This window comes from Sciurus carolinensis, chromosome 7 (assembly GCF_902686445.1).
Source record: "Sciurus carolinensis chromosome 7, mSciCar1.2, whole genome shotgun sequence".
NCBI classification, from domain to species: Eukaryota; Metazoa; Chordata; class Mammalia; order Rodentia; family Sciuridae; genus Sciurus; species Sciurus carolinensis.
The window spans coordinates 138976708-139001200 of record NC_062219.1 but is presented as its reverse complement, the minus strand read 5'-3'; the positions used below and the strand labels follow the sequence as shown (position 1 = coordinate 139001200).

The following is a 24493-nucleotide window of genomic DNA, read 5'->3' as shown; positions in this document are numbered from 1 at the left end:
AGGCTCACATTTCATCTCTCTCTGTATTCCTGAAAGCTCCCTTAATTGCCTTTCAGATTCTTGACTAGGAAACATACTTGAAGCTGGAGGAAAAACGGGGTTACTAAAGTCCCATGACTGTGGGAAATTAGCTTCAGAAACAGAGCACTCAAGCGACCCTCAGTTGGTGCCACAGCACATGATCTTCCTAAGGCAGGATTCCCTGGAACCTGCAGCCCTTCTTCATTTAACAATGTCCAGACAGCAGGTGGAGCAGTTGTGCAAACCAGGTGTCCCCTGCTTTATATTACTAAACTGAAAGACTCAATAAAACTTTAGAAATTTATAGTCTAAGGTAGCGTACTTTTTCTTAGACAACCTTATTGTTTTTCAAATGGGAAAGTGACCCAGCTTACTTAGTAAAGGTGAATCTAGCTCATAGCCCCCTGAATCTGGCAAATCTCTCCTCTCTAAAAGGGAGTACTAGAAATTACTAGTCCTAATTCAAATATCCACAAGCCATGAACACTTTTCATAAAACTTGAAATGCCCCATTTCGTGACCAGAGCAGAAGGCACAATCATTAAAGTGATAAAACAAGTGTGGTTTAAAAGAGCCTTAGTTTAATAATAATATACCTGCAGGACCAATTATATCAACTGAAAAAGCAAGCTGCATAAAAGGAAACTGGCCTCATAAATAAACTAAAACCAACTATAAATAGATTTTATATAATAAATTCTGAGAATGCAACAAAGCTTTACACTAGAACTCTGACTTTTATGAACTCACTTAACTATAAAATGTTATATACTTATTGAGTAAAAACAGAATTGAAAACACAAGGGGCTGTTGGAAGCTGGGGATTATAGCTCAGTGGTAGAGCACTTGCCTGGCATGCATGAGATTCGCAGTTCAAATCTCCAGCACTTAAGGAAAAAAGAAACGTCTTTAGAAGACTGAAGAAAGATTTACACATGATTATAGTATTATTATTTTTGCATTATAAAATAGGTGATTTAAAATATTAATTTGCGGGCTGGGGAGATAGCTCAGTTGGTACAGTGCTTGCCTTGTAAGCATAAGGCCCTGGCTTCAATCCACAGCATCGCAAAAAAAATAATAAATAAATAAATAAAATAAAATATTAATTTGCTCTGACTCAGGTTTTTAGTTTGATACCATCCCACTTACTGATTTTTTATTTTACTTCTTGCACTTGGGAGTCTTGTTGAGGAAGTCAGTTCCTAAGCCGACATGAGGAAGAGTTGGATCTATTGTCTTCTAGTAGGTGTAAGATTTCTGGTTTAATGCCTAGGTCCTTGATCCACTGTGAATTGAGTTTTGTGCAGGGTGAGAGATAGGGGCTAAATTTCATTTTACTTCATATGAATTTTCAGTTTCCCAGCACCATTTATTGAAGAGGCTATCTTTTCTCTAATGTATGTTTTTGGTGCCTTTGTCTAGCATGAGATAACTGTTATTTGTGTGAGTCTGACTGTGTCTTCTATTCCATTGGTCTTCATGCCTGTTTTGGTGCCAATACCATGCTGTTTTTCTTACTACAGCTCTGTAGTATAATTTAAGGTCTGGCTTTGTGATGCCTCCTGCTTCATTTTTCTCAAAAAGGATTGCCTTGGCTATTCTAGGTCTCTTATTTCTCCAAATGAAGTTTCATGACTGCTTTTTCTATTTCTATGAAGAATGACATTGGAATTTTAATAGGAATTGCATTAAATCTGTATAGTGCTTTTGGTAGTATGACCATTTTGACAATATTAATTCTGCCTATCCCAGAACATGAGAGATCTTTCCATCTCTAGGGTCCTCTTCAATTTCTTTCTTTAGTGTTCTATAGTTTTCATTGTACAGGTCTTTCAGAATGGGAGAAAATCTTTCCCAACTGCACCTCAGATAGGGCGTTAATTTCCAAGATACACAAAGAACTCAAAAAGCTTAACACCAAAAAAAACAAATAACCCAATCAATAAATGGGCAAAGGAACTAAACACACTTCTCAAAAGAAGTAATATGAACAGGCAACAAATACATGAAAAATGTTCAACATCTCTATTAACAGAGAAATACAAATTAAAACTACACTGAGATTTCACTTCACTCCAACAGAACAGCAATTATCAAGAGTACAAGTATCAAGATTGGTGAGGATGTGAGGAAAAAGGCACACTCATACATTGCTGGCAGAACTACAAATTGGTGCAACCGCTATGGAAAGCAGTATGGAGATTCCTCAGAAAACTAGGAATTGAACCACCATTTGATCCAATTATCCCACTCCTTGGTATATACCTACCCAAAGGACTTATAATCAGCATACTACAGTGATGCAGCCACATCAATGTTTAGAGCAGCTCAATTCACAATAGCTAAGTTATGGAACCAATCTAGATGCCCTTCAATAGATGAATGGATAAAGAAATTGTGGTATATATACACATGGACTATTAGCCATAAAGAATGACTTTTTAATGACATTTGCCAGTAAATGGGTGGATCTGGAGACTATCAAGCTACATGAAATAAGCCAATCCCCAAAACTAAAGGTCAAATGTTCTCTCTGATCTGTGGAAGCTAACTCACAGGGAGAATAGAAGTTCACTGGATTAGACAAAGGGGAATGAAGGGGAGGGAAAGGGGATGGGAATGGGAAAAAGAGTGGAATGAATCTGATGTAACTATCCTACGTACATATATGAAAACACCATAGTGAATCTCACCATAATGTACATCCACAAGACTGGGATCCTAATAAGATATATTCTATGCTTGTATAAATGTATCAAAATGGATTCTACTGTCATGTATAACAAAAAATAAAAATTTTTAAAAATATTTTTCAATGTCAACTTAAAAGCATTTTACCTCAGATTTACCATTTGACGTTTGCATGAAAGGGTGTGAGATGATCCAATCAGCCAGAATAAAAAATGACAAATACTTGGAGATCATTGATCTAATTTAAAAACTGGAGTGATGAGGACCACAATGAGTGATCTGGGCTCTGCCCAACCATGAGGTCTATAATTCAATCAAGTGACCATTGTCAGTCTAAATATTTGAGAAGTTTCTTTAAATTCTTCTTGTTCACATATGCCTCCCACGCTGATTCAGCCTAAACACTGAGGACAGCAGAAGGAAACCCCAACAGTATCTACTCTCCTCTTCCTGGAGATGAGGAGACGGGGTTGGCTGAGGTGGAGGGGGAACCGGAAGCAGATCCCAGAAGTTGACTTACATTTCATATGTTGGCTGGGATTCCTCCAAGAATCTGGCATTTATCAAGCAGTCTTAATTTTAGGATGTTTGTGAAATCTTATTTTATGGGTCACTGTGAAATTTGGCTACCTAAAGTTGATTGATGCTATCAACTTTGAAGTTTAAGTGGTACCAAGATACAATGCAAGTTCAAGTTCATTTGTGGATCCGTGCAACAAAATGGTGGGTGGTAAAACATTTACTATTTTGGATTTTATATAGGAATTCAAGGACCTCTGGGGGAACATTAGAACTGCTGACATGGCAGAGATTAGCATGATGTTACTTTATTTTAAAAGGGTTCATAGTTCATTAACATTTATATAGAGGTTAAAAAACTAATTTCTAATATTCGTTTTATTATTGTATAATTTGGGGAAAACTAAGCAGCTCTAAGGTCTTAACCTCCTCACACATAACTATTTATCACCTACATCATTTAAGAAATTATGCTAAGCACTTTGGGGATTCATAGTTTACTTTCAAGCAGTGCATAAGCCAATGCAACACAGGAGTAAAAAAATCAAGTGTGGACCCTGGAGCAGGATCCTGGAATGGAAGTTTGGCTCTACAACTTTCTCTGAGAATTAGAGCAAGGCATATCACTCTGAGCCTCAGGTTTCTCATTTCCAAAATGGTGATAAATAGTATTTACACCTTAGAATTTTGTATGGTCTTAACATTATCATATAAAAAGGAGGGGACCTAAATCCTTGCTTTTAAGATTTTAAAATCTGAATAATGTTATATCTTTAGAAATTAAGTACAATGGCAGTGATATAACTACATATTGACAAGTGACCTATTGATTTCTGATTTAGAAATCTGAGGGTAATCTTCTATACTTAAAACCTAACAGCTGAACTGATCCAAATCCAATCAACCTGTCAGTTACTCATTCAAATAATAAGACTTCATTTCCATTTGGAAATGAAATCTTTAACCTGGGTTTACAATATTCAAACTGTTGCCATTTAGACTTGAGCTGCAAAGTTTCACCAGAATATTCTGACATGTAATACAACTTACTATTCAACAACAAAAAGGAATGGACTACTGATACACACAACAGGATCAATCTCAAAAATCTATGCAGTGGAAGAAGGCAGAGTACATATTGCAGTATTCCATTTACATGAATTCTAGAAAAGATAAATCTAATCAGTAGTAACAGAAAGCAGCTCTTGGCTGCCTAGTGCTACGTGTAGAGGAATTAACTGGAGAACTTTTGGAGGCTACAGATTATTGAACATCTTGGTTGTGATGGTGGTAACACAGGGGTACAAATTTGTCCAAACTCAATGAAATGAGTACATTTTAATATATGCAAGTAGTATCTCAATACAGCTGATTTACAAGACAAAATGCTAGCACAGTTTTAATTAACAAGTCAAACATGAATACCTTATTTTGAAAAAAATTAATACATTACAGATAAAGCTCAGGTTTCTTTTGACTACCCTCCAAATCCTGGTTTCTACCCCTAATCTCTCTCATCTATATCCACCCCCCCAGTCACTGTTATGAGTTTCGTATGAATTCTTCTGTACCTTTAAAAATATATTCACTTATATATACAGCCATAGGAAACACATAGTATTATTTTGTAGATATATATATGTATGTGAAAATATATACATATATATGTATGTGAAATATATATATATATATATATATATATATTTATCTTACTCTTTTCATATAGCATTGTTTCTGAGATCTGTCCACATTAATACAGATCTAGGTTATTTCTTTTACCCTAATAAAGTTATCTATCATACCATAGTTTATTTAGCTAGGCCATTCCCCTTCCAACAGATAATTAGATTTTTTTTCCTACTATAACTCACCAGCGTAGTGATAGAGTAGTTTATTTCCAGGATGGGAACAGGGACTACAGAAGGTTTCCCAGGCAACTCAGTCTTATCTGTAAAGTTTAATCTTTTACAATGGGAATGTATTCATGAATAACTTATATATTTTAAGTACTGACTTTAAAAAAAGAATTTTATATAAATTACCAAAAAGAATAAAATAAATCAGTAGTAAGAAGCAATCCACCTATTAAAATATTAAGAAAACAATGTTGTAGGGTGTAATAGAAAACTCATGGTTTAAAGCATAAGTATTTATTGAAAAGTAATAAGCACTAAACAGATCATAAAAACACATTCTCTTATGCAAAGCAATTACAATTAAAATATTAGCATACTGGTTATAATGACATAGCATAATTAATATATGAACATACATTTATATTTTTTGCTTTCTTCTTTTATGACTATGATGTCTTTCCCCATCCCTGAAATGAAAGAGATATTAAAATAAAGTATTATAAATGACAGACACTTAAATATCAGAGTCTTAAAATAATAATTCAACAGTAATGTTCTTTCATCATACACAAACCATGACAAGTTAAAACACGCATTTAGAACTAAATAGTAATCTTGAGAGAGTAAACAGGGAAAATCAATGATTAAAACTAGAAGACTGAAATAGGAGTAAGAAAAATTGATTTATGCTTTAGAGTTCTGCCTTTAAAATCAACTTTAAAAATATGTATACGGTAGACAACTAGAGAATTCATTTTCAATAGAACATTAAATTTGCAGAAAGACTTAAAAAATGAGTTTGAGGCCATAGCCTGGCAACTTAGTGAAAACCACTGTCTCAAAATTTAATAAAAAGAAAGAGGGGAGCTGGGGATGTAGCTAAGTGGTAGAGTGCTTGCCTAGTAAGTCATGTAGCCTTGGGTTCAATTCTTAGAATGATCATAAGTTAAAAAGAAATTCCCCCCAAAGTTCCTGATTTCCTTTATTTGGCTCCTATCTCAACTCTGTATAATTCATCCCACCTCAGAGGTGAATATAAAAGATCAGCCTTGCCCTATTAAGAAGTATTTCCCACTAATAATTTATCTCCTATAAAGGAAAATTATTTCATACTTAGATTTTGAGGACTTCTAATGGATTTAAGTCTATAGAGACTAATCAGCATCATTAAAAATCACTTAAAAGAAAGAGGACTAACAAATTTGAAAGAAATGAAAGAGCACAATTTCTGATAGGTAACCAAGTTAATTTGTATATGCATAAACTATATCATAAGAATCAAAAGAGGACTAAATCCTAGCTAGCTTTAAACCTATGAATTGGATGATAGGAAAATAAGCAAAATTATCAAACCAATATAAAAAGCTATAAATGGCCCTGAAGAGACAGGATATCATTTGAAACCCTATTATTTGAAAAATACTGTGCATATAAACCTAAATAAGACATATACCCTGCCTTCAAGGAGCTCAGAGTACAGTAAGAAAAGCAAAGACCATTAAGTTCAACTACAAGTCTGTGCGAGAGAAAGTGGTGACAAAATGGAAAAGATAATGGCTCTACCTGAATGAGGGAGAAAACCTTCAGGAGAGGACAGGGCTGCTTTTAAAGGAAAAGGAAGAATTTAGCAAGTAGACTTTAAAAAAAATCAGGCAACAGGACACAATGTGAAAAGACATAGATGTGATGCAGGACCATAAATTATGCAGGTTGCCAGGGCACAAGAAGTAGGCAGGAGTCCTGATCCTGCAGCTGCTGAGAGCCATTCGAAAGGATGTGAACTGTGTCAAGGAGGAGTTGTAAGAGGTAAATATTCACTATGGCAGAAAAGCAGGGATGGATTCATATGGTAAGTTTAGAAATAAGTAGAACAATTAGGAAAACTACCATAATTTTCTAGATAGATAGGCAAGAGGGACAGAGTGGTACTTTCATACACGTGATATATCTTCAGGTAGAAATGACAGCAATTTAGAACTGACAAAGATAGTAAGGAATAAGGAAGGACTACCTAAAATGACTGCTTCATTTCTGGCTTAGGTGAATAGATGAGGATTATCCACTAATCAGAACAGGTATACTGGGGAAAGAGGTGCAGACCGAGGAAAAGATAAGTTTAGTTATAGCCTGGATGAATGTAAAACCCAGACAGATGCCTAGTAAGCAGCTGGACATGAGTAGACTAGGGACTAAATTCAGGAGCGCTCTACCACTAAGCAACATCCCCAGTCTTTTTTTATTTTTTATTTGAGACAAGAGTCTGGCTAAATTGCCCAGGTTGACCTCAAACTTGTGATTCTCCTGCCTCTACCGCCTGAGTAGCTGGGATTATAGGCACGCACCACCATGCCTAGCTAAATTTATTATTTTACTATTAATTTGTATCATTCCAGCTATCAAAATTATACTAATAAGGGCAAAATGAACTAATGTTAAAGTTTAGCCCTTCTCTCCAACTCTAAACACCCTTCAACGAAGGGACTGGCAAGAAAAAAGAATGAGAAAGAGCACAAGAAAGAAAAAGGAAGGAATAAACAGAAGAAAAATGCTAGCTGGTACAGAGTTAGACTCACCTCTCTTTCCTTCTCCTCGACTCAGAGTTTTTATCCTTATCTTTATTTCTTTTTCTTTTGTGTGGGCTCCTACTCCGATCCCTCCTATGTCGTGAACTCTCAGCATCCAAGTAGCTTCCACCAGACTGCCGTGAATCCACTGAAGCTGATCGCCTTTCTTCATTTCTGAAACACAGAAAGGAACATTAATCAGTTTGTTTTATCACTGGTCTCCACTTCACATATACACGCCAACCTAAAGTACAATATTCCACATCACGCCAATGACAGATAAGGGCTAAATATACATAATTTTATATTCCATATAAAAGTCAAAAATAGCTCCTATAATATGCTTTATTGTTTAACTATTTTAGTAATATGGTTGTTCCCTCATAACCATCCCTTACCAAGATAAGCAATGTATTAAAACAACTCTAGTATGATTTGGAGAAATAATTAAAAACAAGCATTTTAATGAATTATAGTATGCTACCAAGGGTCTTAGAAATACTAAAATTTAATTTATAATTGTAATAGATTTTAAAAATAATATTTTAGGGCTGGGGGTATAGCTCTATGATAAAGCATTTGCCTAGCATGTGCAAGGCCCAGGGTTTAATCCCTAGTGCATTTAAAAAAAAAAAGATTATTTTTTTAACCAATAAAAATAATGACATACTTTTCAGCATCATCCTCTGCTTTTTCCTGTTCTTCCTGCCAATGGTTACTGAGTTCTTCCATGTGCACATTTATCACATCCCGAATCACCTTGGGAGAAGAAAGCACCAAATATCAGATAATATTGTTATAAAAATTAAATCTAAGGCTGGGGATGTGGCTCAGTGCCTAGTTGTACGAGGTCCTGAGTTCAATTCCTAGCACCACCACAAAAAAAAAATTAAGTGCAAAAAGTCAGAAAAATCACTAACGATGAATAGAAAATTTACTAAGAGCTATGATATAATAGACTACGGTATAAATGCATTTTAGAGAATATAAAAAGGGCACTGAAAAACTGGATTATGAATGGTAGATGAAAGTATTATTTCAATGTTAAATTTGAAGTTGATAACTATGCTATGATTATGTAACAAAATATCCTTATTCTTAGGAAATACACACTAAAAATTTAGAGATAAAGGACTAAAATGGATGACACTTACCCTTAAATCTTTCATGAAAAAAAAAAAAAAAGGCATACAGATAGAGATGAAGAAGGTAAAAAATGTCCAGAAAGAAAAAGAGCAATTCAAAAGATAAGCACAGGGGCAAAATGCTAACAATGGGTAACCTGGGCAAAGGAAAGAATATATGGGAGTTGTTTGTAACTTATCTGTGTGTTAGAGAACATTTACAAAGAATTTTAAGGTTTCTAATTAAGTCAAGATAGTCAAGAAACATTGTAGTTACATCACAGATACCTTCCCAGTGAGACTATAAACCCCTTAATTTTAAGAACCATTTGAAAGTTTTTCTTTTCTATTTTACCCACACCATCAAGCCAGGGCTAGTCATGAGAAAGTCAAAGACAAAACTAAAATAGAAGCTGATCCTTCTCTCATGCCTAATTATGAAATGTTTTAAGTTAAAAGGCATAGGGGACCAGGCAATCTCAGAGAGAGACACTATATAGTTCAGACCTGACTGCATTTTTCCCCACTTTAGAGAAACTTTCTATTAACAGCTTCCAAAGTAAAACAGGACAGTGTCCAGTCTCCGTAACAAGGCTGTGAAATCCCTCCATGATTTCACTACATTACACAGTAGACGCCATTCTTGCCTTGCACTGGATAGTTCCTCAGAAGCCCTAAGCTCTGGCCAACCTGCATTACTAATGAATCTCCAAAAAACTGAACTTTATCCACATTTAGTAATGCTAGTGTGTCCACCTGGGAAATCCTTATCGCCACTTTCCTCCCACTATGTTCTCCTGTGAATAACCCAAGACTGCCCCAGTCTAACCCAGCAGAGTAGCTAGGTGACATGCACCTGGGGTCAAATTCAAGCTCTAGTACTTCCTTAGCAGCCCCACTAGTCTTCTGTCTGCTAAACACATGAGCTCCTAGAGCCCACTTCATCCACAGAACCCACCTAGCATAGGTTTGCTTCTCCCTTCTCCTCAAACGCCAGTTTCTCTGATGCTCACACCAATCTCAGCTTTTAAAAAGAATCACTGTCCTCCATACACTTTGATTTCAACTTTATTTTTAGCACTTGCCACAATCTATATTTTGAAACTTCACTTGCTACCCTAGAAGCTCCTTGAGGGTGGGACCTATGGGCCGTTCATTTTTACATACCCCACAGTAGTATGCGAAAAATAAATACAGTATGTAATAGAAAAATTTGTCAAAATTCAGATTCTAATCCAGAGCAAATGAAAAATATGTAAGACACGAAGGAAGCCAGGAATGACCAGAGATATAACAAATCACTAAAAGATTCATAAACACTAAAGTATTTACAGATAAAAAATATCTGGGATCTACTTTCGAAATTACTGAGTGCAGGGGGAGATGGACAGTGAGTTGGGGGATAAATAAAACCTGAGGGCCATGTGTCAGTAATTGCTGAAGCTGAGTGATATTAGGTTCCTTAAGCTATGCTATCCTCTTCAGTGTATGTTTAATATTCCCATAATAAAAGGTTAACAATGAAACTGTAAAGAAACATGATCAAAAGATTCTGAGAACAGATAAGAAACAATTGATGTATCACCAAGTATCTGAGGGACTATAAGAATCACCAAGGTAGTATAACATGATCCAAGACCTGTACTAGGAGAGTCTAAAACACATACTCTAGTGACAAAAATAGCATAAAATTCAGTGCTGAGCTGTGTGGTACAGAATATTAGTACAATAAACCACAAGAATGGGAAATAATACTCCATGTAAGTATGGCATGTAAAAATACATTCTACTGTCAGGTATAACTAAAAAGAACAAATAAATAAACAAAAAGAATATTCATATAATAAACCAGCAACTGCTCAAAGTCAACCAGCTTTCCAACTTCATGGAAATGGTGGTCCACATACAAATCAAGATTTAAAAAGGCAAAAATGAAGAGCATTTTAGGTGAGAAAACAATATATATTAAGGCATGGAAATAAGAACAAATATGTATAATTAGACATAGCCTAAGAGATACATAACTAAAGCAAAAGAAAACTGCTTGGTAAAATGAGGCCAGATAGTTATACCACTCCTCAGTATTTATTCTCAAGATAAAGCTATCATACTATAGCAACACATGCATACCCATGTTTATAGCAGCACAATTCACAAGAGTAAAACTTTGGAACCAACCTAGGTATCCATTAATGGATGAATGATAAAGAAAATGTGGTATATATACACAATGGAGTTAACTGAGCCATAAAGAAAAATGAAATTATGTCATCTGCAGGAAAACAGATGGAACCAGAGACCATTATGTTAAACAAAATAAGCCAAACTCAATAAGTCAAGGGTCATGTGTTTCCTCTCCGATGTAGAAGCTAGAGAAGAAAAAGGAAAAGAAAGTAGGAGAGGGGGATTCTCATGAAAATCGAAAGGAGATCAACAGAGTACAGGAAAGGGAACAGGAGGAGGAAAGAGAAAGAGAAATACTGGGGAACGATGTTGGCCAAATTATGTTGTTTATATTGTGTGCGTGCACGGATGTATTACAACAAATGCCACCACTATGTACCACTATCATACACCAATTAAAAAATGAGGTCAGATTACAGGTCTCTCAAATAAGAAAGAACAATTCAAAGGAAGAATTAGGATTCCATGAGGAAATTATTTGTATAATCTGGGCAATTCATGCACCAAAAATATTCATCAACTCTACCCATTAAATGACATCTGAAAATAAGTCTAGATACACACCAAAAGATTGATACATTAATTTATACCAAGACATTTCTTAAACCCAAATATTTAGTAAAGTACATAAAAGCACATTAAGATTTCTGCAAAAAAAGAGATAACAGCTAATACTTATTGAGAAATTTGTGTTTTTGCACGTTATCTCAATTCTCATAACCCTGCAAAGTTTGTACTATTATAAAATGAAAAAAAAATTATATCTAAAAAGCTCAAATAACTTGCACAATTCACAAAGTCAATGATAAATAGCAGTATCAAAACTCAAGTCAAGGGCTGAGGTTGTGGCTCGGTGGTAGAGCACTTGCCTAGCATGTGTGAGGCACTGGGTTCAATTCTCAGCACTGCATATAAGTGAAGGTCCATTAACAACTAAAAAAAATATTTAAAAAAAACCACTCAAGTCAAGGTCTGTGGAATGCCAAAACTCATTCTCTTATCCTGGTACAATACTACTTTCTAAAACGTGGCTACTTTTGAGAATATACCACCTCTTTATATAAGATATGCTATTTATTTATTTATTTACTTACTCTGAAAAGCCTTTGCCTAGTAAAGGGTGGGTCTGAAATTAATGGAGCAAATACACATTAGTCATGTCACCCAGAAGATACTTTTTTTCAGAAAACCTCCAAGAAACTGAGGGAATTCACAGAACAGATTTAGAAAACTATTCACAAGAAGTTTTTCTTCTCAACAAAGCTTTATATATTATGTGAAACTTACCTCAGTATATGATTTCTTGGTTATGTGAACATTCTTAGCTCTATAGGACTGGCGTCTTCTTTTATAATCTCTCACTTCTGCCAGGATTTCAAGGTAAGATTTTGGACTTTTTCGACTATTGTCTAATGAAAGGGTAAAACAATTATATCAGTAAGAGCTTTTAAATTTGTAAGAATTAGCAGGTAGGAACACCACAATCCCTTCTATTCACGCATATATATGTGTGTGTGTGTATATATGTACAAACCCAGGGCCTCACACATGCTAGGCAAGTAGTCTACCACTGAGCTATATGTCCACAACTCCAGCCCTTTTTTTGCTTGTTTTGAGACAGGATCTAAGTTGTTCAGGCTGGTCTCAATTTGTGGTCCTCCTGCCTCAGATTCCTGAGTAGCTGGGATGCACCACTGTGCCCATTATCATCTTATATTTCATGTTTCAAGGTAGAGCACATAAACCCTGCATTATATAGATATATGGGCTGTTTATATTATTCCTTTTCTCTGACCATTAATTAAACATAATAGTGCTTAGATCCAGAGATTAAAGTAAAAGCAGTTTAAGTAACATTCTTACAGAAGGAAGATATGCTTAATATCTCAAGTCACAGGAAAACTTCATGTACTAAGTAAATATATTTATAGGTCAATACCACATTATAAAAAACTGCCTTGCTCCAACTCAAGATGGCATGATAATAAAATCAGATTAACAACAATCATAAGATGACACAGGAGGGGATGGCAATTTTGAAATGTAACATATGATATTGATCAAACCTTGATTAACTTTGGCAGCCAAGTCTACAAAGAGATCACTATCGTTTTCAATGATTTGAGAATCAGAGCGCTTTTTCTTCGTCTCCTCCACAACAAAATCATAAAGGGCAAGACGATCGGCTTGGGTTAGATCACAAACAAACCGTTTATGATTCAGAGGAACTTCAACAGGCAATGAAGAATACATTCCTAAAGTAAAAATAAAACCACAAGAATAAACAATACATGAAGCATTATGGACTTAAATCTACTACTTTTTAATAGATTAAAAATGTGCTCTAATAATGCAATATTAACAAACTATTTTTACATAGTAATCCCTAAATACACAAAATATCAATTTATATGATAAGCAGTAAACAATGACTATCCTAAATACTACAACCACAGAAAAGATGTATCACAGATGTTTGCTATTCTCTCCAACAATGTTAAGACAGATCCCATAAAGTCTGGCAATAATAATCACAAGAGATAATTAGTTCATAAGAAAAGTCTTTTCTTTTTCTCTTTTCTTTCTTTCTTTTTTGTTTGTGTGTCTGTGTGTATGTGACAGGGTCTATGTTGCCCAGGCTAGCCTCAACCTCCTGGGGATAAGGGATCCTCCTCTCTAGGCTTCTCAAGTAGTTGGGTCTCTAGGAATGTACTAAACCACTTCTAAAAGACTACCCAAACTATGAGAGTAGATATTACTTTATGTGCACAGGATTTTCCTCAAAGAAGCTGAAAAAAATGTTTTATTAGGTAATACACATTGTAGGCCCTTTGAAAATAAACTACAGATATGAAAAATACAAAAAAATGTCTTTTTTAAGACATCAAGCTAGATGTTCAATATTCAAAACACAACCCACTGTGCAATGACTTAGAGCTAGGGATCAAAAAACAATTTTGTAGAAATCCCATACTTGCTCAGACCAAAGGAAGATATATTAAACTGACACTAAACTAATTTTAATTTCTTGAGGAGGAAGTATATTTGCTTAATCAAATTAACTGAAATAAGGTAACATCAGTGCCCCCTGATAATTTCAGAACTTTCTCAAATCTGCTCATTAATGAAAAAAGTAAATACAATACCTGGATGTGATGTATTAAAACACTGAAGAAATATTTTGTTTTGAGATTCAAATGTTCTCAAAGAAATAAAATGATTGTAACTGTAAATAAAGCAATTTAAAACAATTCTTTCTAGACTTCATTATTCACCAAGGCAAACAAAGAATAACTACTACTAAAGGAATACTTCTGTTGTTTGCTAGATCATCTTAAAGAGGTAACTCTGGCTCGAAGAACAATGTAGAATAAATGGGTCTTCCCAGATATATAAAAGTTTAACCTCATTAACTTCTTAGGTAAGAGATGAAAGAAGAACTCAAGTAAGAGCATACTATGAACTACTAAGCATTATAACGAAAAAAGAGATGGCTTTTCATTTGTCCATAAATTATGAAGAGCCGCTTGGAATCCGAGGTTGTGGTTTAACAGCTATGCATGATACAAGGTCATTTTTACTAGTCAAGGGATTCAACTTAACCAGGAAGGTTCCCTTTCAAGTCAATCAGTTTTGTTCTAATGTTGGCAGGAAAAGTCCTTTTTTGTAGCCAGGTATTTAGACATTTAATTTTATAATATAAAATTGGCTTTGATAAGCCTAATTTCTTGAATGTGGACCATAAAAATCTGGGAGAAAAATACGAAGATTAGAAAACAATGATACATTACAAACAAGCTCCTCATAAACTTTTGCCTGTTATCCTTAAACAACAATAAAAAAAGTATGGGAGTTTTTTTTGATTCATTCATCTTAAATTTCTTTACAGTAAAGACTAAGACATCTTGAAATTCAACCAAGATTTCAAATGAAAGACTACAATACTGTGACAGCTATTAAGATAAAGTTGAGAAGTTTGATACTTTTAAAAGGATATCATTTGCAAAAAGGATACTGCATATCTTTAAATAAGGAGTATATTCAGGTTTCTAATTCCTCTTTATACTCACCCCAATTACTGAAAAAGAAAAAGTACAGGAAAAGTTAAGCAACAAACTGCATTCAAATCTTTTAGAACACAGATATTTGTGACAAAAGAAAAAAGGATAAACACACAAACAAGTTTACATGTACACAAAATGTAAATTTTCAAAATGTAAGTTTCAATGATTTGTAATTATCATTGTCATAATTCTTTTTTTATAGTTTCGAAAAAGTGATAAAATATAAATAACATAAAATTCCCCCCTTCAATCATCTTCAAGTGCACAGTTCAGAGACACTAAGGACAATCACACTGCTGTGCAACCATCATCTTTGTCGTTCTCATCATCCCAAAGTTAAATGCTAATCTACTTCTTATATGGCTCAAATTCTCAATTCTTCCTTGTTACACACTTTTGCCATCAAAGGGCATCTTAAACATATGACATATTGATATTAAATATTAGTAAAAGATATTGTTTCAAGGTTACAAACCAAAATTTTATGGAGAATTCACATAGAAACAATTCTCTAACATTAAAGACAAATAAATTAAGGCCCACAGAAGTCAAATGACTTGTCACAGCTGGAAGAGATCTGGTCTATCCTGTCTCTTTAAGGTTCTTTCATAGTACATTGAACTTTAAATTATGGTCATTCTCACACTTCATGAAGTACAGCAATTTCAACACTTAATATTACAGGAAAAAGATGAACTAAATATAAAAATATTAGTTGACTGAAATTGATATCTTGGTTATAAAATTAACCAGTATAATTATATCTGAAAGTACGTATGTAGATCTAAAGTCTGTTCAAGCTTCCACAAAGGTTAATGGATTGAGAATTCTGTATACTGAGCTTAAGTATCCACACAACCTTGCAAAAAACTTACATTTTAGTGTTTATCAAGTAAAATATTATTTACATGGGGAAGTCAAAATTTTTCACCTTAATCATTCTCTCTTCAAAGTACATAAATCAATAAGATAATTCAAGACATTCTTGTTCTGTGGCAAAAGGTTTAAAAATACCTAAGACATAAGTGAGCCACAAAAATAATCTCTGTTGAGAAATTGTAGAACTCTACACAGGATAGAAAAAATTTTAAAAAGGGAGTTACAAATCATATAAAAAATAGTTCTTCTAAGAAATCTTAATTTAATATAGTGTAAGAGGCCAGGTAGGTGCTGCACTCCTATAATCCCAGCAACCTGGGAGGCTGAGGCAGAAGGATTGCAAGTTTGAGGTCAGCTTCAGCAACTTAGCAAAACCTTGCCTCAAATTAAAACCTAAAAAGGGCTGGGGGTGTAGCTCAGTAGTAGAGTGCCCCTGGTTCAATCCTCAAAACCACCAAAAATAAAAAATAAAATAAATAGATCAAAATAACTAAAAGTTCTTAATTACATATGAAAAAATTCAAAGTTAGCCTTTGTTTATGTAATTAACTATGCAATTAACTATGCAATGTCTAAATCTGTCCTACTATCCAGTCATTTAAAGTTTATAAACATGGGACATTTATAAATTATTCATCCATTTCATTACACTAATATTGCTTTCTATACATTAATTTTTACTGAGACACTAACAGCTACCAATGATTGTAACTAGAGCTAGTTTAGCATTTATCATCTCTGTCTCTGTAAACAATCCTACAAGATAATATTATATTACAGATAGATAAGAAATAAAAAACTCAAAGAAGCTGTCATTTCTATAATGCTAAGCAGTTAGCTTAAATTCTTTAAACTGGGCTTTGACAAAATAGAATAGTGAACAGCACTGTTATGAGTATTCGGATTTGAAGTTTGTAATATTCTTCCACAATTGGTACTGAAGACTTTTAGAGCAAACACACCAGAACCTTATTATATCTCTATCAGATAGTTTATTTCCTGTTCATTAGATAAACGCCAAGTACTCTTACAACTCTAAATTCAACAAACCTATCTAATCAGTTAAGAGTCAAATTAAACCTTTTAAAAGTTAACCCCTATAAAAAAAATCCTCTAATTTTTTATTGGTCTATTAACTAAGCAAGGATCACAGGTAGAATCAATAACAGAGATCAAGGTCACAGTTCAGTAGTAAGTTACCCAATAAGATGATAATCAAATATCTCCCTCAAAAGTTAAAAAAAAAAAAAAAAAGCACCTCAGAATTAAGCCTACAGGCATGAAAGAGGAATCTTCAAAGCAGGAAATTTTTTTTAAAAATGTCTCTGACTGTTGGCAGGAACTAATTTAAGGTGTAAAGGCAGGCTAAGGGCAAGAAGGTCTTCCTTCTGAAGCCACAGTGCAACTCAGAGCATAATGTCTGACAGAGACTGTGAACTTCAACGAGAGAAAACTAACCAAGACTATGGCCTGTTAAGAGTGAAGAAAAACAGGTAAGATGTCCAGAGCAAGTAACCTAGAAGGTATTCAAAGACAGCTTAGAAATCCTTATAAGAGGAACCATTCATGCTTTGGCTAGATGTTACACATACCTCCATCCAAAAATCTATGTTTTTTTTTAACTTTACTTCTGTTTTGATAGATCAAAGTTTTCTTTGAATTTCCTAAAAGTTTAGGCTTAAAATTTTAATCTTGTATCTATCAAAATCACATGTAAAAACTCTAATCCAACTCCAAAGCTGGGCATGAAAGGATTTACAAATCCTCCAAGATTACATGTAAAAAATTGTTGGTGCTTTTTTCTGAGAAGGGGAATCCCTAGCATCCATCATTTCAAAGGGGTCCAAGATCTAAAAAGATATTAAAATTACACTTAACAGGTAATGCTAAGGGCAGCTGTGGAGATGAATCTCTTTTAGCCTAAGCCTTTTCCTTTACACAACATTTCAACAATCTCAAGTGAGGAACTCTCAGGGGTAGACCCAACAGCATTTATTTACTAAATAATAACTAAAAAAAAAATTATCCACAAGGCAATCTCACCTACTAGGTAACAGGAGATATGTAACAAATGACGTTGAAACACAGATTAGCTTTATGTTAAATGTAAAACTTAGCCTTTCCCATGTAACTATTTCACAAGGTTTTTCTTGAAAATTTGTAATGTGCTTGAAAGAGAAAAATAATTTGATCCATTAGTTAGCTCAAACTATGATGCCACTTACTTTGATTGTAACAGTCACCATCTTTTCCAACTGCAGCTCTAGCTTGTTTAATTATCTGGAATTGTGAGTCCTTATCTGTCCAAAACAAAAACCAAAAAGTCCACAAACATAGTTCAAATCATCAGTGTTCACAATTAAGTGATTAGCTGGTATCCAGTCAAGTTCTTAGGGCATACTGATAAGCATTCCAGAATTGTAATAGATGAAACATCCATAGTACTGCCTCTGTAATCTGAATACAGAATTCTTTCAGATCTTTCTGGAGGCCAGGAAGTGATCAGACTTCAAACAGTTCAGAAAACACTATAATCATAGTAGCTACAAATCTGAGCAACCAATGATATTTTTTGAAGCTCAGTTAAGTGCCAGGCACTATTTTAACTATATTCACATATGATTTAATCCTCACAAAGTGCCTTTATCACCATCCCTGATTTATAAAGTAATCTAGAAAAAAGATGAGTTAATTACCTTACTAAAAGACATACATAAGTAAGTGACAAAAACCAAGAGTTGAATCAAAGCATTCCATTTATCTAGAATCCAAGACTCTCCATATGCTGTGAGTACTTGAAGACATTTCCACTCTCACTCTTTTCAATTTGTGTTGTGGGCTCAGATTTTTGTTATAACCAAGAAAGAAAAGGTCTGTGCCACTGTATAAAGTTTTTCAGTTTTCACTGCCTATTAACATAAGACTGATCTTTAAATTTTGGATTACATGAACGTTTCACTGTATATTAGTTAGTCCTTTTTTTTTTTTTTTTTTTTAACAGTACTGGGGATTGAACCCAGGGGCACTCTAGGACTCCACCACTGAGCCATCCCCAGACCCTTTACTTTTATTTTGAGACATAGTCTCACTAAGTGGCCCAGGTTAGCCTTGAACTTGCAATCCTCCTGCCTCAGCCTCCCAAACAGCTGGGACTATAGGTGTGCAGCACCACACCTGGTCAATCCTACATTCTCTTAAGGTATTAAATGTCCTTCTTAATCATAAGCATGTTTATAAAATCCATTTTTCTGATAATTCAAAAATGAAAAATTAATATCTTGATATTTTAAAATTACAATCTAATATGTTAATACTTACTCAAAGTAATTGAAGGAATTTTCACATTCTCATAGAAAAAATCAGGATTATACATTTCATCCTAAATAGTAAAAACAAACAAAACAAAAGATAAAACTTAGTTTTCTTGAGGACCAGATAATTGACTATTTTAAAACTTGACAAAAACTAATAATAGGTTAATACCATTTAAATATTGCTCAGAATAATTTGTAAAATTAGGTATCATCCTACTCACAAATAGGCAAATATGAGCTGTTATTTAATATACCTTCTAAATACTATGAATTTACTAATGGGTAATTTACATTTTGTACATATATAAGTGTGTGTATGTGTGTGTGTGTGTGAAATAAAGTAAACATATAGTACCTCTTCTTCCTTGGTATAGCCCAGCTTCCTCAATCTACAAGATTCCATGTGCTTTGCTAAAGACGATTTTGGCATGTGATGATTGGAATCATAAGGACAAATCACAACTTCATCCTATAAAAAGCAAACAGAGAAAAGGGTACATAAGCCAGGCGCAGTGGTGCACACTTAGAATTCCAACGGCTCAGGAGGCTGAGACAGGAGGATTGTGAGTTCAAAGCCAGTCTCAGCAACCACAGGGGCTCAACAACTCAGTGAGACCCTGTCTCTAAATAAAATACAAAATAGGACTGGGGATGTGGCTCAGTGGTTGCGTGCCCCTGAGTTCAATCCCTGGTACTGCCCCACCCCAAAAAAGAAAAAGGTACATAATATTTTTAAATAATTATATCATTAAATATTTACTATTTAAGTGGTTCTATCTAGTACCGCCTTTTCTGCAGGCCTCTGTCACTCCCACATGGGTGTGTTTGTATTAAAACAAACAAGTTCCCTCAGTTCCCCACTGCCTAAAGCCTCTGCCCTCTCTCCACCTCTTTGAAAACTAACTCTTCAAAATATATGATTACACTGTCTCAACAACCTCAGCTAGGCCATTCCTCATCCACTGCCACCAACATTTCACTAACAGAACATCAGCAGCTCACACACAACTTTCGTGCTACCAAAGCCAAAGAACACATAATTGTCCTTACAGTAACTGGACTCTTGGAAGGTCACAATCCACATGTCCATTTCTGCCATCCTGATATAATGTAAGTCTACCAGTGAACTCAAGCCATTAGATATAAGTTTATTAGCAGATCTTACAGCTTCAATCCTCACCATAGAGTCCTCAAATCTACATTATGAAACCACGTTTCTCCTTTGAGTACATTTTATTTGAAAACACTAGACATTCAATTTGACAAAACTAAAGTCATTAGATTCATGGTCTCCTAACCCCCAAACCCATTCCTCCATTTCTTCCTACTTCAGCAAAAGGTCTCATCTACTCAAGCAAGAAATTCCTGCTTCTCCCTTGTCACCCATATCCAAATGATAACCTAGTCCTATCAATTTTACTCCTAAGTATCTCTAAAATTCTCCATATGCTATATCACTACTGCGGCTTCCCTAACTCAGAGTATCAGGGTTATGACAGCCTCCTCCTAACTGCTCTCTATCTCTGCTTCCAGTCTTGACATACTCCACTCCATTCTCCACATTGCAGCTAGTTTGAAAACCCAGCTCTGACATTACTGGCTGTATGACACTGGGCAAGGAATCTCTTTACTTCAATTTCCTCATCCTTAAAATGGAAATAGCAGGGCCTCTCTCACAAAGCTACTGTGGAGATAGAGCAAAAGAATGATAAATGAGTTACTATACATAAAGCATTCAAACAGGTCTGGACCTAGTAAGTGTTCAATAAATGTAAGCGGTTAATAGCATTTTTTGCGGGCTGGGGTTGTGGCTCAGAGGTAGAGCACACACCTAGCATGCGTGAGGCCCTGGGTTCGATCCTCAGCACCACATACAAAAATAAGATAAAGGTATTGTGTCCACCTACAGCTAAAAAAAAAAAAAAAAAAAAAAAAAAGCATTTTTGCTAACAGGCAAATAGGATTTAGATATGCCCTGACTTAAAATGTTTCTATGACTTTCCCACTTCCCACATTTAAAAAAAAAAATCTAGATTCTTTAATATGACTGACAAGGACCTTTCCAGTCTGGTCCTGCCCACCACCATCATTCTCCATCTCCACACCCTGTGCTGTCAATATCCTCAACTACTTGAGATTTCCTATCTGGTCACTCACTTGTGTCTGGACTTCTACACAGGCTGGTCACACTTCCTCTTCCACTAATTTTTATCAGCTTATAATTTACTTTGTTCAGGAAACCTTTGCTAACCCATCGAAGCCCACCATAACCTGTACTACAGCAAATACATTATAATGCAATAACTGACTTCTCTGTATTGCTCCTCACCATCACCAAACAATTGTCACTGTTGTTCACTAAACTTCAGTGTTAAAATTCTCAGAAAAGTAGAGATTAACCATCTGGATTGTGTCTATTCTAGGAGTTATGAATGTCACCTACCAGGATTTTTAAGTCACTCTCTTGAATATCAGAGATTGGGTTTGCAAAAGTTAGATGCACGCCCACAGGAATTTTACAAAGGAGTTTTAGAAATACACCATAGTCATTAAGCCTACACACTCTCAGGAATCAAAAAGCCTGAGTTCAAATCCTAACTGCCATTTGGTACCAATGTATCCTTGAACAAATTACCAACTCTGTTTCCTCTCATTTGTAAAATGTTACCAGTGTACAGTTATGATTATTAAGCAGGGTAACTGTATAGTAAGTAGCATATACAAAGTGCTATTTAAGTATTAATACAAGGAATTCAATTTTACTGCAATGGTATGGAAAGCTTTGGCAGGTCCCACTTGATGGCTTCAAATATCTCTCTACAAGAACAATGAAGTTTTTAAAAATTTTCAATGTGTTTTTAACACAACAAACAGTGCATGGTTTATAGACAAACCAAATACTTTAAATGTCTCTGGGGAATCAGACATGTGACTTAAACCAGGGGAAAAATCATTACAGCATAGTAAACCCAGAAATTACTCCACTATGGACCACAACTCTTAATTCTAATTCACCCAAAACAAAGACAAAACAAAATCCAGGATTCTTCACTAGAATACGGTGCCTAGATTTTAAAAAACAATTCTACCGTTCAAGTGAATTTGCTAGTTATCATCTCTCAGTGACATCCTTTAATAATCCCAGAATCGGTGCTTCTGAAAACAGAAGGGTCCAGTTTTCAGGCAGAGAAAGGCAAACAGGTGAACTTCCAGTTCCTACTGACACCAAAGCTGGTGCAACTGCAGAATCCTACCACAGATGACAAAGCAAATCTCCAAAACTCCGCAAGCATCACTGAGGCCCATTCGCTTATTTTCTAAACGCCTGATGTGCCATTCCCTCCTTACCCAGTGCATCTTTCAGTTCTCCTTAAACCCACAGAAGAGCCGCTGCGGAGGTCGCAAAAGAGCGCTCAAGCGGCCGTGGTGCGCCCCAGCCCGGGAGCCCGGGGCGCCCGGGCCGCTCCGGGTCCTGGGCGCCCCAGATGGCTCTGCAGACCTCCTACGCCCTTCCCTTCGCGGCTCCCTGCGCGTATCTCCCGCTGGCCAGAGCAGACCGCGCGGGCGGACAGTCCCTGGAAGGGCCGGCGACCGCGCCCCTCACCTCCTCCGCCTCCTCTTCCCCGGGGTCCAGCTGATCAAGGCTCCAGCCCAGGGACGAGGTCACCTCCTCCAGCGTTCGGCAGCAACTCTCCACAAACTCGCTCAGCTCCTCCTGCAGCCTCCGTCTCTCCTCCAGGGGAGGTGGCTCGTCTTCCATGGCCGTAGCCCACCTGCAAGAAGGAAGTGAGCGAATAGTCCGCCGCGCGCGGGCCTCTGGGAACAGTGGGCGGGACTATGTACCACGTGACTCAAATCGCCAATAGAGAAGCGCCCCGCGGAGGGCGGGACCTGTCATTTGAAAAGACTTCCTTTGCCCTGCTGCTGGGAGCTTACCTCTCTGGCCTTCCCTGAACAGCATTCCTTCTTTTCAACTTTTTAGAAAAGCTTAAAGAATAGTTCAAGGAGTGTGCATATCAATAGTCCTCCGGCTCATTAGTTGTTAACATTTTGCCACTTTTGATTTCTCTAGGTCTCACATGTTTGCCTTTCTCTGCCTGAAAACTGGACCGTTCTGTTTGGGACAGCAACGATTCTGGGATTATTAAAGGATGTCACTGAGAGGTGATAACTAGCAAATTCACTTCAAACCCCCACACTTAAATTTTTGCCGAATTCTTTTAAAGTAAGTTGCAGATTTTTTCTCCCCCCAAAATGTTAGTATGCATAGCCTCAGAACGTTTTCCTTCCTAATCATAATGCATGACCAAATCTCAGAAAACTAATTTCATGAAGTCATTCTGTACATAGCTCAAATTTCCCCAGTGGTCCCCCAAATTCCTCTTCCAGCAGTCTCATTATTTCAACCCAATGAACTCTAATTTGTTACTGTTCTAATTTTAATCTAGAATAGTCTCCTCTTTTTTATATTAAGATTGAATTTTGTGATGAGACAGTTGTCTTATAGAATGTCCCTCATTCTGGATTTGACAGATCTGCACCCCCTCCTCCGCCCCATTTTTACAAGAATACTACATTGGAGTTGTATACTTTTTACTACATCCCAAAGAGACATATACTTAGATTCTCCAATTAGTAGAGTTAAATGTGACTACTTGATAAAGGTGGTAGCTAAATATTACTTTTTTTTTTTCTTGGTGTCAGGGATTGAACCCAGGGGCACTTTACCACTGAGTACATCCCCAGCCCTTTTTATTTTGAGACAGGGTCTCAATAAGTTACTTAGGGCCTTAATAACTTGCTGAGTCTGCCCTTGAACTTGCAATCCTATTGCCTCCCAGATTGCTAAGATCCCAGGCTAACTCTTTCCACTTTGATGGTGTTTTTCCTCTCCATAATGGTAGTCTGTGGTCATACTTGGGTATATCTTGAGACCATAAAAATATCACATTCCCCAACTACCTCATATACTCCTTCACTGAGTCTATTATTACATGTTATAAATGATGATTCCCTTACAGTGTCATGTCCTGTACGCTTATTAGGTGGCATTCTTTCTACACTTTTGTTTTGTTGTTTATTTCACCATGGAATCAAGGGGTTTTAAATGTTCAAGGTTTTCAATTTTAGTGTTATAGACTCTATTATCATCAAAATTCTTGTTGATACTCAAATTGTCCAATATTTGGCCAGTGGAAACCACATTAAGCCTCCCCTTGTGGGTCTTTGACATATCCCCGTTAGTCTGGGTGCTTTGCTTTGATCACCCATGCT

General features: G+C 35.8%; 1 protein-coding gene across 1 annotated transcript; it reads right to left on the bottom strand.

The window, feature by feature from the left end:
* Positions 1 to 5362: 5362 nt before the first annotated feature.
* On the bottom strand, positions 5363 to 23014 carry Snrnp48 (small nuclear ribonucleoprotein U11/U12 subunit 48). The gene is made up of 9 exons (XM_047559572.1): positions 22824 to 23014; positions 19575 to 19688; positions 19224 to 19284; positions 18131 to 18205; positions 13029 to 13217; positions 12250 to 12371; positions 8325 to 8413; positions 7664 to 7828; positions 5363 to 5557 (listed from the first exon to the last, which is right to left on the bottom strand). Exons 1-9 carry the CDS (start codon positions 22977 to 22979, stop codon positions 5509 to 5511), a joined length of 1020 nt encoding a protein of 339 aa, XP_047415528.1. The 5' UTR covers positions 22980 to 23014; the 3' UTR covers positions 5363 to 5508.
* Positions 23015 to 24493: the final 1479 nt, after the last annotated feature.

Bases quoted from the DNA above. Each gene is read 5' to 3' on its own strand.
- Snrnp48 (XM_047559572.1), bottom strand. From the start codon at position 22,979: ATGGAAGACGAGCCACCTCCCCTGGAGGAGAGACGGAGGCTGCAGGAG. The intron at 13,218-18,130 runs GTAAGTGGCATC...TTTTTACTTTAG, and splicing joins TGGTGACTGTTACAATCAAA to GAATGTATTCTTCATTGCCT. The intron at 12,372-13,028 runs GTTTGATCAATA...CCCTTTCATTAG, and splicing joins GGCTGCCAAAGTTAATCAAG to ACAATAGTCGAAAAAGTCCA.